The 18660-nt window shown below is 38.3% G+C and overlaps 2 protein-coding genes across 2 annotated transcripts; both read right to left on the bottom strand.

The window, feature by feature from the left end:
• Positions 1-239: 239 nt before the first annotated feature.
• Positions 240-6737, bottom strand: LOC140153138 (uncharacterized). Its single transcript, XM_072175783.1, has 3 exons — positions 6337-6737; positions 2947-5477; positions 240-1746 (listed from the first exon to the last, which is right to left on the bottom strand). Exons 1-3 carry the CDS (start codon positions 6464-6466, stop codon positions 1393-1395), a joined length of 3015 nt encoding a protein of 1004 aa, XP_072031884.1. The 5' UTR covers positions 6467-6737; the 3' UTR covers positions 240-1392.
• Positions 6738-8476: 1739 nt separating this feature from the next.
• On the bottom strand, positions 8477-14375 carry LOC140153137 (uncharacterized). The gene is made up of 3 exons (XM_072175782.1): positions 14138-14375; positions 9471-11890; positions 8477-8831 (listed from the first exon to the last, which is right to left on the bottom strand). The coding sequence occupies exons 1-3, from the start codon at positions 14292-14294 to the stop codon at positions 8532-8534; spliced, it is 2877 nt and encodes a 958-aa protein (XP_072031883.1). The 5' UTR covers positions 14295-14375; the 3' UTR covers positions 8477-8531.
• Positions 14376-18660: the final 4285 nt, after the last annotated feature.

Here is an 18660-nt window from a genome sequence, read left to right as displayed (position 1 = left end):
GGGCAATGTCAGTTCTAGAGAGCAACGACTCTATGACAAATCAGCTAATGGAAACGATTTAACAGGACAAGATAGTCACGATAGTGTACTGTTCTTCAGCCATATTTTTAGTTGAATGATGAGACAATGATTTAACAAGGATAAGTGCTTACTGTGCTTTAATGAAAACAGTTGCTATTAACCAGTTTAACATATCCAATCAGTATTTAGCTTAAAAATAAAATAAAATATTAACAGTATTTACAGGCATAAATAAATAAGTAACTAAAAATTAACTAAAAATAAATATCAATCAACAGATCAAGAAGCCATGCTTAATTAAGATCAAATATTTTGCAAAACATAAGGGGTCCCTTATAGCTCCTTTGGGAAAAGTCGATACATGTCCTGTTCAGTTTATGATAGTCTTCGTTCGAGCTACTCAATTTGTGCGAGTGAGTGGAGATATAATTTGCATGCATGCATAACCAGTTGATTATGGACTGGGCGTTTAACGGTATGGCTGAGAGTCATGGCTTCTTTAATTATTCGCTGTTGAAGTAGTGATGTAACAGGATTAGCGATAGGTGAATACAAATTTTGAATGCATTGCCCTGCACTACAAGTAGGCTGCACTCATCACCAGTCATATCTGTGTATGCGTGCAATCATAGATTAAATACAATACCGCTCTTTTCAAAGACACAAAACGTACTGGTGTAAGTGATATGTCATCAGCATGATGTGAAATTTCTACAGAATTACGATCCAGGTCTTTATGCCTATTCTGTGATAATCAATGGTGCGTTGCAAAGTTACAGCTTACTTACGTCGAGTGCTGGTCGATACATTCAAAAATTGAATTCACCTATCGCTATGTTAATTAATCGTTAGGAGGAAAAACTCATGAGTATTGTGGTCCCAGGTTTTGGGCCTTGCCCGTCCCTGGCAGCTTTGTGCGTATAGGCCCATATAAGGGATTCTCTCCAAATTGTCCCTTTGAAGTCCTTTGAGTTCCCTTTATGACCACTCTTTTTTTTAATGACGTTCCCTACACTTTAAAATTTTAAAACCTTCCCTTTAAGACTCCCCGTTATTCCCGTTGAATTGTTGACCTAAAAGATTTGCAAGTCTCCCCAGCACGACGTTGATTGCTGATGTAAGAATTAAGTTCCTCGATTGTATTTTAATGGTCTTCCCTTTGCCTCCCCCGTTGAACCCGTTAAAACACAATTTATACTTTCCGATGAAATTGTATGAAGCCCCCTTTGCCTCCCCTTTGAACCTCTATTATGTTCCCTTTAAAATGCTGGAAGGGAACACAAAGAGGCCATCGGACTTCAAAGGGACAATTTGGAGAGGATCCCTAATGTGGTTTCCAATTCATATTCGTTCTTTCAGGTCTAGTAGCATCTATATCTGCGTATCAGAAGGGATAGTAGTTATCTGCTTTTTGTTAGAGATTTCAGTAGGAAGACGTCTTGTTATGTTATTCATGTCCCCATCCACCACTGGTCCCGATCTATCACCGCCGCCAGATCGTTTTCGAGTACTTTTTGTACTTTGAATCGATCCATCGGAATTGGAACACCGGTTAGGGAGCTTTTTCTTCCAGAGTCCCCAAACCATCGAATTTGCAATGAAAGCAAGAAATATGTAAAGCCCTTGAAAAGAATTGAGTACGATGTAGATATACCAAAATACCTCCATGCCAGTAAATGCTGCTATAAACGCGAAGATCCACGTGAAACCCATTAAGGACGCTATCTGTAACATAAAACATATGGAACGTAACAATTATTCTAAAATTATTATTATTATTATTATAACACGTTTATAAAGCGCATGAACGTAAAGACATCCTAATGCACTAATAAGCAAATTAACAAAACCAATAATAAACGAGTAACATAACATTGCAAGTTCAAAAATGATGTGGAAAAAACATGACAAAAGTTATACAAGGAAAGAAATTCTGTTAGCTGCGATTTGAATTGAGCAAGAGTGGGTGATTTGCGGATCTGTTCCGGCAGTGCGTTCTCCAGTATTGGGGCGGCAACAGTAAAGGCCCGCCCGGCCCGCCCACCATAAGTCTTGATTGGTCGCACGTTACCTGCTCTATGGTCACGAGGTGGAATATAAGGGCTGATCAATTGAGACAAGTATGAAGAATCAAAATCGTGGACAACGCCTTGTACATGAGGAAGAGGATTTTGAATTGGATTTTTGCCTCGATTGGGAGCCAGTGAAATTCGTTGCGTAGAACGGGAGTTATGTGATCCTGCTTTTTAGCAAGAGCAATCAGACAAACGGCCATGTTTTGGATTCTCTGAAACTTGTTGTTGTCGTATTGTGGGAGATCGGAGAGTAGAGAGTTGCAATGATCTAGCCCGCTGATGACAAAAGCCTGGATGAGTTTTTGAGTGGAGTCCGACTCAAGGTATTTGTTTTTGCGCAGTTTACCAATCTTGCTCATGATGTAAATGTAGCGCCGCGGCAGAAGTTACTGACATGCTTCCATCCTAAGATGTTGATCATAATCAGCACCAAGATTTCTGACTTGAGGTGTAGGATTGACAGCAGCTTCACCCACATTGCATAATAGAAGGTAATTGGCAAGGTATCATGGGTATTGCAAAACGAGAAGTGAAATGAATGATTTCTGTTTTGCTGTGATCAAAAGCAATGAAATTAGAGGTCACCTATATAGTAATAGATAGCTGCTAGTTGTTAATGTCCTGATTAGCTTTGTCATAAAAGAAAGTAACAACTACAGATTTTTACAATTTAATATGGTTAATAAAGAAAAGCATAATCAATTTCATTTGAATTGCATAGTAATACAGCCCTTAGACCATGTTGACTGACTAAACAGACAAACGACAATATTATAGCATGCTTATTGCATGGAAGTAAGTAAGATACAACCTGCATATCAGAATAGTATACAAGCATAGCTTATATTACCTTTGCATATATCATCAGTTCCTGATACTTCTTCTTTCTTGCTGTTTCAGATGGTGGTGCCCGGCTACTTGTGCCTCTTTTACTGATATGTATTCCCCACACAGTCCGACAAAAGTAATAGATATTAAATAAAAGTGCAACTAATATCGGAATTCCAAACACAACAAAATTGGCAAATTCGCTGTTGATCCAACAAGACATCGAACTTCCATATTGAAATGACAGCTTCGTACAGTTACAAAAATGGATAATGATACATGGTATTATAACTAAAAGAGGGCAACACCATGCGTACGTCATGTGGATAACCAGCATTTTTCGGCTACCATCAACGCGAACAGGCGCGCTTTCTGCACCAAATATTCGGTACAAGTCGTAAGACAAAACCGTGCTCCATGAAAAGGTTGACAAGAAAAAATAATGCAAGAGAATTGCTATTGTTGTACACAGTTGTGTTGGTTCTGTTCTTCCACCACCTACCAATAGAAGCACCTGTCCAAGGAGAAGAGCTACCACAAGATTCATGATTGCATACGATGTCCTGTTGCGTAACGGGCGAAACATACAGTAGGTAACGAACGTTACGATTTCACCTACTATTGAGGTGATGTAACCCACTAGAGTCACTATGACCTGCGGTTCGGAATAGGCTACAAAACTAATGACGTCGGTGAAGTTTTCGATTCCTGTATTATTTAGGAAAGAACACACCTGTATACTGCCATCAGATGCCATTTGGTATTCGTCCGTTTGGAAAACTATTCCAGATGGTGTGTGTACTAAGGTACCTGACGCATTAGTAACAAATTTGAATTCCGATGCGTTAAATGTTATAAGAGGACAGTCCAAAGGATTGTCACAAATGATTGCATGTTGCACTTTCCGGAAGATCACTTGCTTTGAATGTTGTCTAGAGTATGTTATATAAAGCTGAGGTTGTGAAATATCGTAAAATTTGTTTGTCACATTAGAGAATACGAAAGAAGCATCATTTCTAGTAACAAAGCTAAATTCAGAGTCAACATTCATTTCTGAACAGTTCGTTAGTGATACACACATTTGCGATATTGTTGCTGCGACGACACCGCATATTTCGTCGCTCAAAATACCATTGTTTGTTGACGGAAGCACATCATCAAAAACTGCGAGCAAGTCGATGATAGAGTCACTGTCACTTTCAATACGAAAATGAAACTGCGCAACATTACCTTGTCTGCGTATTTCCTCTACACCATCCAACCAACTGGAGTTACGAGGGAAGATCCAAGGAGCCGATGTGTCAAGTATCGTTATTTTAAAAAGATTCGCCAAACACCTCTCTACGTCGCGTTGTAGCAGACTATCATCGTTGTAAGTAGTATAAGTTGATCTATTTACGCCAACAATAATTCCTAGCAGCAAATCATCTATCGCACAACCAGTCGATTCTGCTAACGGTATGCAAACATCTTGGAATAAATGCGAACCAACGGGACAGGACAGAAACCGACATATATCGGAGAATGGATCAAATACAGCACCTTCAGGACACTGGATTATCCTTTGTCTAACAACAGTTTCGTCAACTGATACACTGACAAATCCATTAGGGTTAAAATTGACCAGCACAGATATAGGTACTATTGTTGGACCTCGAGGTGGACGAGGCCGGAACGGTCCTTGTATAGCTTGAACAACTGGAATATCTAGATCACAATTCATGACATTGTACGGATAACCATGCTCACAAATAAAGCAATGAGGGTTGTGATGCCCCTCTAATGATGAGTCAGTTTGATCATCAGCATCTCGATCTAGTATATATGCGGTGTACTTCTTGCAAATATCAAAAATATCTTCTGAAATATCTTCATGGCATTTTTCCAATTCAACTTCCTGAACGCAGGAACGATTTCCTAATGGACCTACGTCTTCAGGGGAGCTAAACGATAATGAGCAATTTTTGGACAAAAGTTGGATGATTTCAAGAAATGTACTGTTGTTATCAACACTGTCATTTAAAATGGTAGAGGTTCGTTCATCACAGTGTGCCTGGATGTTCCATAATGTCAAATCTGTGGTAGACACTCCATGGCATATACCACAATGGACATTTTTATAAGTCAACCCCAAGTTATCTGTTACAGGTACAGTATCATACATAGCACTTTCACTTTCACTATATTCCTGACATTTCCTGCTTGCCTCGGAGTTCCTCATAGTATCCGGGCAACTGGAGACCATCCAAACGCCTTGTGTGCGCTTTCCATCACTATTAGGTCTCACACAAGTAATATGTTCACGAACTACTTGCCTTTCAGTCAAACTCCGGAAAAAGGAATCTCTATGTGGATTTTGTATAGCACATGATGCTTTCATATCATAACAACAGTCATTGAAAAAGGCACATAGGTCATCACAGCCACAAGCTGTGGCTTTGTTTTGGTATGTTCCCTCAGATGTGAGGTCGCTGATTGGTCGCTGACATTCTCCACACAAATGAGCACTTTCGCAAAATAATACCGAGTGGTTAAAAACGTTGAATGCAACTCCTGTAAAATATAACAAATATTACCCATTAAAATAACTTGCTTTTGATAAATCAAATTTGAATCTGTAAGCACAGATTGTAACTAAAAAAATATTTGTACAAATGTAATGTAGACAAATTGAAATATTGGCGAGCAAGGAGAGTCCCATGCATCAAGCAGAATCTTGGACAACAATCTAGTTACTACATGTACCACCCGAAATTAAGCCATTCTATCCTGGTAACTTTGCAACTCGGGCACACTGTAAAGTGTGCTGAGGCTTGTGGATCAACGTCTAGGCGTTGTGCCTGTGCGTAGCGCACTATAAATCACTGCGCTAGTATATTCTGCTTGTGCGAGCCCCACAGCATCTGATCGGTACAAATTTTTATTTGCTAACGGACGGATATAGTTGATCAAAACATTTAAGGAGTATTTCGTGATTTTAGCATCCTCTTTTAAGGGCATGGTTCCGAAAAAAACTTTTTTTGTTTATGTTTCAGTTGATTTGGACATTGCGAGTTATGCATATTATTACATGTATTAAAGCAATTAAAGGAATTTTGGGGTGTCGACAGCCCGATAATACAAATTCGACGATATGGCGTTATGCATTGTATGGTATGAAAATCTCCTGGGAGGGGGGGTCACTTGTAACTTCGAGTCTCGACATCTCACAAATTAAATGACTCGACTCTGATTTTGAAAAATTCCCTGTAGAGATTATACAGTGAGTGTCAGTGACGCGAGGTTTGTGACTCGATTCCGGTAATCTTTAGAAATGATTCGACTCGACTATGAAATGACTTACGAATCGTTCAGCAAAATTAAGCATATGCCCTTATAATTATGTATTATACTGAACTAAAATGATTGATACCTGTGTCTGCCTTGTTTTCAGTCTCCAATATTGCTTGTGCTACCCCAATCCTGATTCTAGTCAGTACTACAACCACAGAAAGTAATGTTAACATGGCGGACCAAAGCTGTTTCTCCACACAAGTTGTCATCTTATAGATCTCCTCACTATAGAATGCAGTGAACTAGGGAACATTAAAATTCCAGTCTCATTGACATTAAAAGCTGAGTGTATACTGCAACAATTTTAACGAGTGAAACCTATCATGTTTGTCGTGATTTATGGATGCATGCCTAAAACTAACCTATGGTATCACTACGTGTTGTTATCTTATGACCCGGATGTTAGAGCTATCATGACACTCTTTGATTAAGTTTAATCTAGATTAGATCTGCATTTATCATGCAGACATGAATCAGTGATCATCCCTACATGTGCATGTGCAACGACAAGAGTATAACGATTGAAATCAGGTTGATCGTAGTCTTGTTCAAATGCTAAATAGCGCGCTATTCTGTTACTCATTTGTCTGAAATTTGAATCTTTACTAATGCGGATCAAAAGTATCATGTAGCCTTTCTCTGAAAACTTTTAACAAATCGCCCTAAATGCACGTAGTGAAAGTATTAGTTTATTTACCCTTTACTTTTCAGAAGAGCAAAAACTAACAAAGTCCTTATACAGACGAAGTTTACTCAAATATTTAAGTTTTATATAGTTCTGGTTCTGAGTCATTGATTAAATAAAATGCAATTTCACAAGTCAAGAATATGTATTTACTTTATGAAAAAGTATTTATTATCGGTTATTTCTGGCTAGTTTCTGTATTCACAACCGCAAACTACTATTGGGAAGTAGATTTAGTTATCATGGTTGTGTTTGGAGGTTGGTATCAACTATAGCTAACTAAGGAAGGAAATGGCATGAAAAATTTCCTATGCACGTTACTGATTGACCTACTTCATTCTTCAAGTGGCACCTAAACAATGATAGCGTAATTCAACAAAACAATGATACCGTGATTAAGCAAATGCTAGCTCTTATATATACCCATTAAAAATTTTGTTAAGGGGGCAGACAGGACCACTCAAAATGGGAAATTGATGCAAGGAATCCATCTAGCACGGCAGATTTTCTGAGAATGTATTTGAAAAAAGCGCCAAATTAAATTTTCCATGCCAATTTTTTTCGGTCCACCAAAACAACTTACCCTAAATATCCAAAGTGACGAAAATTGCATATTAATTTTGTGTTTTAAAGACAAAAAACTAGAAACAATTTTCTCAAATGTTTGATTTTCTTCTTCGTTTTAAAAATATGGGTCAAAAAGGATCAAACATTTGACTTTTTCTTTCAATTTTGACCAAAAGTTTGGATATTTTAATGTATATTTTTAAAACTAAAGCTAACTATTAAATGAAGGAAATGACATGAAAAATTTCTACGCGCGTTACTGATTGACCTATTTCATTCTCCAACTGTCATCAAAAGATATGCACATAAAATTATGAAGTCCTAGGTTTCTGATTGTATCAAAATCTCAACCTTTGTGATTAAGAGCTTCACTTATAGGAGATAATATTCCCCATGCCATCAGTTCTCCATTCTTTACGTGAAGAATTTTACAGAACATACGGTATTGGGCTATTACAGAAAATAAGTGCACCCCCATAGAGGAGTAACTTTTCAATGAAAGAAATGTCTGGATTTCCAGGGTTGCTTCCTGAAAACGACTGGAATTTCGGTTGCCAATGTTAAAGGAAAAAGCCTGGAATCACGGATACACGGAAATCACGGTAATTTCCCGAATGACCTCTCAAATTGAGAAAATTTTCTGATTTTGAAATATTTTTGCTGAATTTATTCGCCTTTAGGCACTTGAAAAGTCTGGATATCTAACAATCACGACTGGATAAAAAGTCCGGAAACCCGAACTCCTCTACAGGGGGTGTGCATCTACTTTCTGGAATAGCCCATTGCTTCTTGCAACGTTTTTGATTTTTTGCAATTTTCGTAAAAAACTACACACATTGAAGCAACCACCATCAAAGCAAACTATCAAATGGAGGATTACGGACATCAAAGTTGCCACATATTTTGATGAGTACTAATTACATTACCATGATTACTGTGCAATCCTTGTAAGAAAAAAAAATGACTTCTTGCTATTATTTTGTGAAATTAATTTTCATTTTATAAGTGTGTGTGAAAATAAATTACATTTTGGCTTCTGTTTGCATATTTTCACGTTGTATAAGATTAATACTTCGATCAATTTGAGATGAATTTACATTTGTAGATCTAGTTGTTTTCTTGTTGCTTGACTTATCATCACGAGACTCCATACCGAACTTTTTAAGCCACAATCGACCAATGTTCCTTTTAAAAGTAAACGCGAAAAATATATAAAGCCCCTGAAGTGAGTTAATGATAATGTAAATATACCAGAGCGCTGACACACCACTAAATGCTGCTAAGAAGGCGAATATCCACGTAAAACCCATCAGTGTTGCAATCTGAAAAGAGACAAGAAATCAAATATAGAATTCTTTCTCCTAATACTTGTAAAAGCAATGCACACGATGCATTCGATGCATAATGAGAGGAAATCACAGATCTAATCTAAATATCATGTTTAAATTCAATATGACTTATCACAATATTCTTGTAAAAGAAAATATAAGTATCATTGAACTTCCCCGACACCCTCCACGAAGTTTGATGGCCAGCCTCTTTCCCCAGGTCCACCAAAACAGAATTGTGAGGAATAAGCAATTTAGGGGTCTTTAAGAGTTGAAATGATCAAAATGAAGGGTATTTTTGTCGAGCTTTATTTGTTTTAATTTAGGTGTTCTTTCGGAGCTTGGTGATTGATCAGCTATTTGTTTTGGTTACAATTGCATCTAGCCAGTTGGTGAAAATCTGAAGGTTTAGGGCACCAACATTAAAATACACACCCACAGATTTCGGCCTCTAAGCAAATTTGAATTATTTTTAAGGCAGATGACACCTAGTATTTCATAGTATGTATACATATATTTTTACATTCCTTTATTACAGTAATATCGGTATTATGTAATGTTTTTAACATTAACTATACTGACATTTCAGTCTGCATTGATCGCAATATTTACTAACGAAATGATTGTACTCACCCTCGCATAAATGAGTAATTCGTCTTTAAATTGGTGTTTATGACTCGAAACTGCCCTCGTTTTCGACTTTGTGCTGTGTATACTCCACATTGTATTACAAAACAGAATCAGGTTAACCAGCATGCAAATCATTAATGGTCCACCAAATACAACCAGATTTGCATATTGATTATAAATCCAGCACGCACTCTCATTACCATATTGGAATGGAACATCTGAGCATGCGCATAAGTGGAGTACAAGACAAGGAATAATGACGAGCATAGGTGATCCCCAACCATGAAGAAGGTACTTGTAACCGATGCGTTTCTTTTCTACATACGTTAGTGCCATTTTCGTAGAAAATGTTCTGTTCAAATCGAAAGAAAGTACGGTACTCCAAGTAAATGTACATAACCATAAGTAATGGAGCAATGCGGCTATAAATGTGCAAGTGATGCTGTTGCTGATACGTCCAGCTCCGAAGAGAAAGACTAACTGAGCTGTAAACATGGCCGCCACCAAACTCATAATGGCTTTAATCGCGCGAGATCTCAAACTGGAGAACACACAGTATGTGACGAACGTAAAGAGTAGGGCTAGCATTGATATGGTACAACCGACTACACTAAGAATAGTCTGAGGCGTATCGTAAGCTAAAAATGTGATCGTTTCAGTTATATTTCGAGTCCCGTTTCTTTCGAGGAAGGAACACACTTGAATCTGTCCATCGGAAGTGTACATGTACTCGTTTTTAGAAAATAGTTTGCCAGTTGACTCATAGACAAGTTCATTGCTCGAGTAATTGGTGAACAACGATGCGTTCAGTATTATAAGAGAACAGGAAAAGAGCTCGGTTTGACATATTTCTGCTGTGATTGACTTGATAAACTTTTCAGTTTCAGATACGTAGCTAAGAGACAGAACACCGCCCAAAAATGGATACCTTGCATTATCAGTTGCGATATATGTGTCGTTATTTGTGTTTTCCACCGATATACCAGTAAATGAGGTTGTGTTACTACAATCGGGAAGCAGCGGTTCGCAGACTATGCTAACGGTGAAGTTGGTTACATTGCAACTATTTTGCTTACTTGAGTTATCAAAAAGAAAGATGGCGTCGTAAATGTTCTCTAAATCCTCAAAATGTCCTGGATATTCAGTTTTCAATGTATACTGACCCTGGTCTGTGCCAGAACACTCAATTGTTTCATTTACGATGATAAAACTGCTGAAGTATATTTCTTTCAAACAATCTGACGTTATCCGATTGCTACCGTTTTGAGAGCATCTTGGATTCAACGCCGAAATATCAAATTCTGCAAGTCCGTTACATTCCACGTTACTTGAGTCTATTACGCATCGGTCACCACGTAATGCATAACCTGTCAGGCATCGTAAAACGCGGCACTGGTCGACAAAAGGATCGTAAACTTCATTTGCTTGACAAGTCACAGTTTGAACAGTTACCACAGTGTTATTTACTTTCAATGTTACTCCCTTTTGTGAGTTGAAGTCAACAATGACCGATATTGGGCGGATTCCCCCAAATCCCGGCGCTACACCTTCCGTCGGTCTTGGACCTGGAAGTATTCCTTTGATGTATATTACATAGATGACAGGAATATCAGATATGTCGCATATCAATTCCACTCTATAGTCATTATAGTTGATAAATAGTTGTTGGCAGAGAAAGCATTCTATGTTGCGGTAAATAGTAGGCTCAGAGCTATAAATTTCTTCCATTACATATTCAGGGTATTCTTCACATTTATTAACTTGATCTTGTGATGCATTTGAAGAACACGACTTACTATCCACCACATTAGGGTAGCAAACACGATTTCCAAGTGTTTTTGTCTCTGTATTCGGATGGTTAAACGATAATGGACAAAAATTGCTTATGACATTGAGAGTTGCAGCGAAGGAATTCACATTCTTGAGGCTATCTTGAAGCACATCGTCAACTGTCTCATCACAATCAGCTTTCAAAGTCCACCAAATGAGATCATCTAACAAAATGTCATTACACAATGCACAATAAACGTTTCTAAATGATATGAAATACGTCTTTTCGCTTACTGGTACGAAGGATTGTACATCTGTTTCATTAGGCGTGTGACAATTTTTAGCAAGTGGAGAGGCGAAGTCATCACATTTATCGACCATAAATATCCCATTATATAAATTGGTCATTGTTCCAGGAATCACCGGTTTTATGCAGTTGATTTGGTCGAGTGTGATGCCAAGTTGGTCGAATTCTGGGATAGAGGTGACGTCACTGTTACAGCTTACATTTCGACAGCAATCGTCAAATAAATGGCAAAGTTCGTCGCACTGACACGCCGTTGGTTGCGATGGACATCCGTGGGTACAGGAATGGGCATCCTCGCACTGGTTAATAGTTTCGGTCGGGAATGAAGTCTTACCCGCATCGAGCCCTGTGAACAAGTTGGAGTAAGATAGAACAGAAACACAATAAGTCATAAATCATTATGTTGAAGCTTTTAACTTTTCCGATATTCATACTAATGATATAATGTTACATTGATGAGAAGTTTTTAGGACCCAAAATTGGTTGACCCTCCACATTTTCCAACGCCCCAAAGTATTTTCGGAACACTCCTTTATGCGGTGCTTCCTCTTTCTATGAAACTCGTAACCGTTGCACTTGCTGCTGTTGTACGTAAGTCGATAATAAATATAGAAAAATTTCCATCTGAACCATCGTTTTATTGGGGGAGGGGAGGTGGTGTAATAGATTTTCCCGGTGCAATAAACTCTCAAATAAGTGATTAAATCACTTTGGATAATCTAAGGACCATTTAAGCGGATCCACACCCCCACACCCCACACACCTCCAACGCCCACTCTACACCACCCTCACCCAGGCACCCACCATCCCACAATAGTGGTTACTCAAGTACCTGGGCTTCAACTGGATCAGATCGACCGTGTCACATATTAGAGTCCTATGGATTAGAGTTTTACTTTTTTGTTTCGTGCTATAGCTTACGTGTCCCAATAATTAAGGAAAAACATTACGGTATTGTCGTTTTAACTAAGAGAAGGAAATCATATAATGACTTATTTGATTAATATTATGAACATGATGAACAGATGAAGCGAACCATAAAAATCTTTGTTCATTGCGAGATATGGTAAAAATGAAAGGCCAAGATGGGTTTTAAACTTTTTAGCAATTCTCAGTGTTCTCTTTCACCAAACCAGATGGGACTATTGCCCTTGCCCGTCACATTTAAACTGGCACAATACAATAATATTATACCGAGCAACAATTGCTATTAATGTTTAGAAAAGAAGGTTGCTTTTCATCAAAACGAGTTAAAATCATTATTAGAAATGTATGTAGGACCCGTCTTTCTAAGATGACTATAAGGGGACTCTTTGAAACATGGAAAAGGTGCAATGTGCACATGTGTCCATTGAATATTGTTATTTCACTCCAGAAAATTGATGTCAATTCTATTCAAATTCAATTGTTTCTACACCTGGAGTCTTGCTATTCAATTCCAATTCAATTCGATTCCAATTCATTTTTTCAATTTCAAAATCATTTCATTTCAATTCCAATCCAATGCAGTGAAATGAATAGCTAATCAATTTCAATTCAATTCTGAGCATTCATTTCAATTCCAATTCAATTCCAATTCCAATACAGTTGCAGTTTGTGTTAATTGACCAAAGGCACACTGCAAAAACTGTGTCTAGAGATTGAACACTTTTTTGTCTTCGATTTGATGTAAAATCTAAACACAAATGTCAAACTTCAAAATATCAAGTGTTTAATATCTAAACATAAGGCATTAAATTACTAAACATGTTTAGCATTTAGACATGTTTACAAGATGGTGTCTAGAATGGTGTTTAATATCTAGACACTGCAGTGCATGTTTTAAATTTTACTACCAATTTTGTAACACTTGAGTTAGCAACACAAAGTCAAACTCAAGTACACTACTTGTCACAAAAGCATTTCAACAGAAGATACTTTATTGTTAATGTTAACTCACTTTTCATATTCAAACAATGCGAGTGATCCTTGACCTCTGGGTCCTATTTTATGAAACTTTGGAACTTCTTAGGTCTTAGGTGACTGACTTCCTAATAATTTAATCTTAACTTCTTGTCCACCATGCACATTATTTTCTAAACTTAAGGTGTGTGGTACCATTGATAATGGAACCCTGTCTCCATTTTGACCCCAGAGATCAAGGTTTTGATACTATTAGATAGCCCCTGCTTGTCTCAAATTCCTAATTTTTATGCTCAAAAGTCATTTTGAGAAAAATAGGGGCTTTATAATTAGTGCCAAAAGTTTGAGATCTTTGGCAAGTTGGGGGGGATCTCATTATATATGGTGCCATCTATTGATGCTAAATTTTTAATGTGTGTCTCTTGTGTGAATAGACGACAGACGTGTAAGTGTATCAGAATTCAAAGCGGGGGAAGGGCACTATTTACAGGTGGAATGATCTGGAATCACAGACATCTGCTTGTGAATTGAAATGCTGAATTGAAATCAAAGCTATGAAATCGACACTATGATATTGACTAAGTAATATGCGTACACACTTCAAGTGATACCGCTTGAAGTGATATCACTTGAGGTGGAAAGTCACATGCGTATACACATGTCTGTATATAAATATATATAATGAACAAACCTGTTTCTTTGGGATCCAGACTGTTCAATACACCATTGGCTGGCTGTTTCATGCTGACTGTTGTATAAGGCACACTGCTGATTAAGCTGCTCCATATTAAGCAGATGACTATTTGTGTCAATACAAAAAATGTAAAATCTTGCACCGGACGCCCCATTTTGAACAACGGTCATCGTGGTAAGTACGGAAGTGACTGAAACCTTAGATTTGAGTAAGGTCACCTTAAGTAGCCAAATATCCGTTGCTGTGTGATGCATGACGTAAGTTATCCATGCGTATAAAAATCACCCTAATAATACCATTGTTGAGATTTTATTTGTCTAAACGATTTGCCATTTTAATTGCCTGCAACTTTTTTTGCTCAAGGTTTGTGTTTGTATATTAAAAACCTAGTATGCTGTAGGAACCTAATTCTTTAAATTGTTTTTGCTGAACCATGAAATGGTCTCAACCTATATTAGTCTATGTTACTTACTTACTTACTTACTTACCAACCATTTGGTCTGAAATGGACATATCTTTAAATGCCACAAAGGTATGAACCCCAAGTGGTGTGAAATGAAAGAGAACGAAGTAAAGAATATAATACAAAAACACAGGGGGTTCTACTCATAATAGTTTTAAAGTTGTGGTCCATTTTGTCTTTAAAATCATTACAAGTCGCCCAATTGGGCTCCTATCACGGGTTTGCCAACTTTCTCTTAGATATAACAATTACTGCCTGTGCCGGGAGGCAGCTTGTCTGCTATTTTGATAACAAGCATATTGTTTCCAAGAAAGTGAAGTAAATATTGTGAAAATTCCCAAAGTATTATTAAAACAGTATCTTAACCACAGTATGGACCAAACTGGACGTGTCTAAGATCGCCCACTATAGCCCATTTTGTGGTTAGTATTTAGATCACAGGAAATTACGGCATCCCATGATGCATTTATGAAAATACACACTAAGGGTATGTGACAAATGCTATATAGTTGCCTCTGATTGCGCAATAATGGTGAATACTTGTGCGGTGGGGTTTGGTGGTCAAATGTTATTCCTTCCCATGATGCATTTATGAAAATCAATACATACACACTATAGGCTTCAAGGTAAATGCTATATAGTTTCTACCAACATTTTGAAATATGTCCGATTGAGCTAAAACTTGGTACAAATAATCCTTGATCATAAGGGGATCATGAAACAGCATCTGAGATCATCCAAGGTCAAAGGTCAAATGTTAAAGCTGCTCCGATGGGGCTGTAACTCTGGAAAAACAATCCCCAGCACTTGGGGCTGTAACTGGGGAAAAACAATCTGTGGCATTTGGGAAGTATGAAACTTCAAAGGACATCTGAGGTCAAAGGTGAGGTCAAATTTAGAGTTGCTCCGATCGGGCATGGTTCAGCTATGGTGCGGTTACCGCTCTTTTTTTTGTGTTGAGTTTGTACGATTTTCAACATATAATAGAAGAGACAAAAGAATAATATTTACTTGGAGAATAATTTCGTAGTACTGTGAATGTGTCAAATTTACACTTTAGCTTCTGTTTGCAGATTTCCACGCTGTATTACATTACTTTGACCAGGTTTAGATAAATTCCCTTTCGTAAATTTATTTATCATTCTGCTGTTGGTTTCATTAGCCGGTTCATTAGCTATTAAAATTTGGGAAATCCAATTATTTTGTAGCATAATCGACCCATTTTCTTTTTGGCGACCCAATGGCGAAAACGGCCTGAAAAAAACCCCCCAGAAATATTAGGAATGAGCAATATTTGGGTCTTTTAGAGCTGAAATGATCAAAATCAAGGGTCTTTCGGAGCTCTATTTTGGTCAAATATAGGGGGCCTTTCGCGTAATTCGGAGCTGCGAAATCCAAAAGGGGGGTCTTTCCGGGGGAGCATACCCGAATGGTCATTTGTGTTGAGTGCCCCCGGGCTAATATGTTTGTATAATGATTGAATACGACCAGTTGTTGAACATCAGCTGAGCGAAGCGCAGTTTGGGTTCAGGAAGAACAGAGGGTGCACTGATGCCATATTTGCTCTGAGACAGCTGTGTGAAAGGAGTATTGAGTACAACCAAGATCTGTACACTATATTCATAGACCAAGAAAAGGCGTTTGATCGAGTAAACAGAGATCTACTCTGGACTGTGCTAGAAGACTACGGTGTAAAAGGGCAACTGCTGGACAGTGTGAGAGCCATCTACAGGGACAGCCTCTGCACTGTCAGGACAAGGACAGGACTCACCAAGTGGTTTCCTGTGAAGTCAGGTGTCCGACAAGGATGTGTCCTCTCGCCTCTCCTGTTCCTCATTTTTATGGACAGGATCACCCAAGAAGCAAATCTAGATGAAGAAGCTCTCAACGAACTACTGTTTGCAGATGATCAATGTCTCATCCACCAAGACAGCCTTAGCTTACAAAACCACACCAACAGACTGCACGCAACCTGCCAGAAGTATGGCATGAGCATAAGCATCCCAAAGACAGAAACCATGCTGATCAGCCGATCCCAAAAGACCTTGGACATCAAGATTGACAACACAACCCTCCAGCAATCAAAGGAGTTTAAGTACCTGGGCAGCATCTTTACTGAAGACGGGAAGATAGACCGAGAAATTGAAACCAGATGCCAGAAAGCAAACAACATCACCTTCATGCTTGGGCCTATACTTTCCCACCCAGCTGTGCCAATGGATGCAAAAAGAACAATCATCAACGCAATCTATACTCCGACTCTCTGCTACCAGGCACAAACATGGGCTATGAACAAAAAGACTGAACGGAAGATCACCACCTGTGAAATGAAATGCCTTCGAAAAGCTGTAAACAAGACACGACGGGACAAAATTAGAAATGAAGTCATCAGAGACATGGTTGGCACCAAGCCTATGCTAGACCAGATTGAAAGCCATCGCATCAAATGGTTTGGTCATCTTATGCGCATGCCCACAAATCAACCAGCCCTGCGGACCTACAACAGCAAACTGTCCGGTACCAAGCCTGTAGGAAGACCAAGAAGAAGATGGATTGAGGGGGTCAAGAAAATCCTGACAAGGCACAATACCAACCTGACAGATGCTACCCATGCAGCCCAAGACAGACGTCCCATCATTTCCCCGCGACTCTGAGAGGAACAAGCGGAGGACAAAAGTAAGTAAAGTAAGTAATGATTGAATGACCTTTGAATGTGTTAGGTACATACTCCAAAACTTGAGGTCAAATTTGAGCAATGAATAGTACATGCGGCACAGTGTAATCGCCCCGATATCTTCATGGCAGAAATCGCCATGGTAGGTTGAATCCACAGCCACGCATGACCATTTTGTTCCGACCTTTCATACGCATAATGAGCTGAGGGACATCCGACTAAGGCTACTGACAATAGCCTGGTAATTGACCTCTCTGTGTGTGAGTGAGCATGTATACGCCATGATGAGGTCAATGGTCATCTGCTTTTAGACTGCCTCCACGGGAGTGAGTGCAGCTAGCCTACGCTGCGCTATAGATCGGCACATATAAAATCAGAATATTTTTGTCACTTTATGAGTTCAAGACGCTAGCTAACGACTATCATATCCGTTGAACACATATATTCAAGTGCAAGGAACAAAATCTGCCTTCTTTATACTAAATCACTTACGGGAGATATTCATCAATTTCTACCCCGGTATCCAAAGATTTATCGTCTGAATATCAAATCGTGCATAGCACATTCACGTGTATCGTCTCGGGTATTCATTTCAGTGTATCTGCTGTATAATGTAATTATTAACCGGGCGATGTCGGTGTGTGCGGGTGAATGATATTAGTAGCTTTACCGAGATGTTGAATATTGAAAAGTTTTGTTTATGCTGATACCTGCTCTTATGCCTTAGATCAATCAAGACTAATTATATTTGAACTTGACTGGACCAGTCCACCTTTTCTGTCTAAACATATTATATTAAGTGAGAGTTAGGTTGTGTCAGTGCAAGAAAGGAACATTATATCTGAACATAATGATTAGTAGTGTCTTATGATGAACCAATTTATACATTCCCTTTAAAGTCATAATGTACGATCTTTTTTCAGAATTTACCTTTATTTTTTCAAAACCGATTTTTTGGCATTTTGTAATACTTACACATGTTCTAACTTAAATCTATGAGCAAACTGTCAAATTCGTCCTATTTGTAGTAAAACGGGACGATTTTCTGTTGGTCCGACATAAAGTCATAATTTTTAGATTTATGACTTTATGTCGGCCACGATCGCAAACCGTAGTCTCGTACAAAACAAGCTTGGTTACGCTCCCTCCACATGTGGAGGGAGCGTAACCAAACTGGCCGCGTAGGAGACTAACTCTGAGGCCGCACTCGCTGTCTATTATCCAAATAGTGCGAGATGTTTCGAGTGATAGAGGTGAAGTTTATGATGTTGTTTCTTTGCAAATTCCCAATGTTTTTCGCGTCCAAATGTATTGGGAACTTTCAAATGATTGCATATTATCATTTTAGAAGAAAAAAGAAAAATCTAAAAATTTAAAAAGATC

Source organism: Amphiura filiformis, chromosome 5 (genome assembly GCF_039555335.1).
Source record: "Amphiura filiformis chromosome 5, Afil_fr2py, whole genome shotgun sequence".
NCBI lineage: Eukaryota > Metazoa > Echinodermata > Ophiuroidea > Amphilepidida > Amphiuridae > Amphiura > Amphiura filiformis.
This window is presented reverse-complemented; position numbering and strand designations above follow the sequence as displayed.

What these genes read in the sequence shown, in the direction of transcription:
- LOC140153138 (XM_072175783.1), bottom strand. Translation starts at nt 6,466, where the DNA reads ATGACAACTTGTGTGGAGAAACAGCTTTGGTCCGCCATGTTAACATTA. An exon ending in TGAAAACAAGGCAGACACAG is followed by an intron (nt 5,478 to 6,336) that starts GTATCAATCATT and finishes TATATTTTACAG; the next exon opens with GAGTTGCATTCAACGTTTTT. An exon ending in AACTGATGATATATGCAAAG is followed by an intron (nt 1,747 to 2,946) that starts GTAATATAAGCT and finishes TTTATGTTACAG; the next exon opens with ATAGCGTCCTTAATGGGTTT.
- LOC140153137 (XM_072175782.1), bottom strand. Translation starts at nt 14,294, where the DNA reads ATGGGGCGTCCGGTGCAAGATTTTACATTTTTTGTATTGACACAAATA. An exon ending in TCTGGATCCCAAAGAAACAG is followed by an intron (nt 11,891 to 14,137) that starts GTTTGTTCATTA and finishes ACTTGTTCACAG; the next exon opens with GGCTCGATGCGGGTAAGACT. An exon ending in AATTACTCATTTATGCGAGG is followed by an intron (nt 8,832 to 9,470) that starts GTGAGTACAATC and finishes GTCTCTTTTCAG; the next exon opens with ATTGCAACACTGATGGGTTT.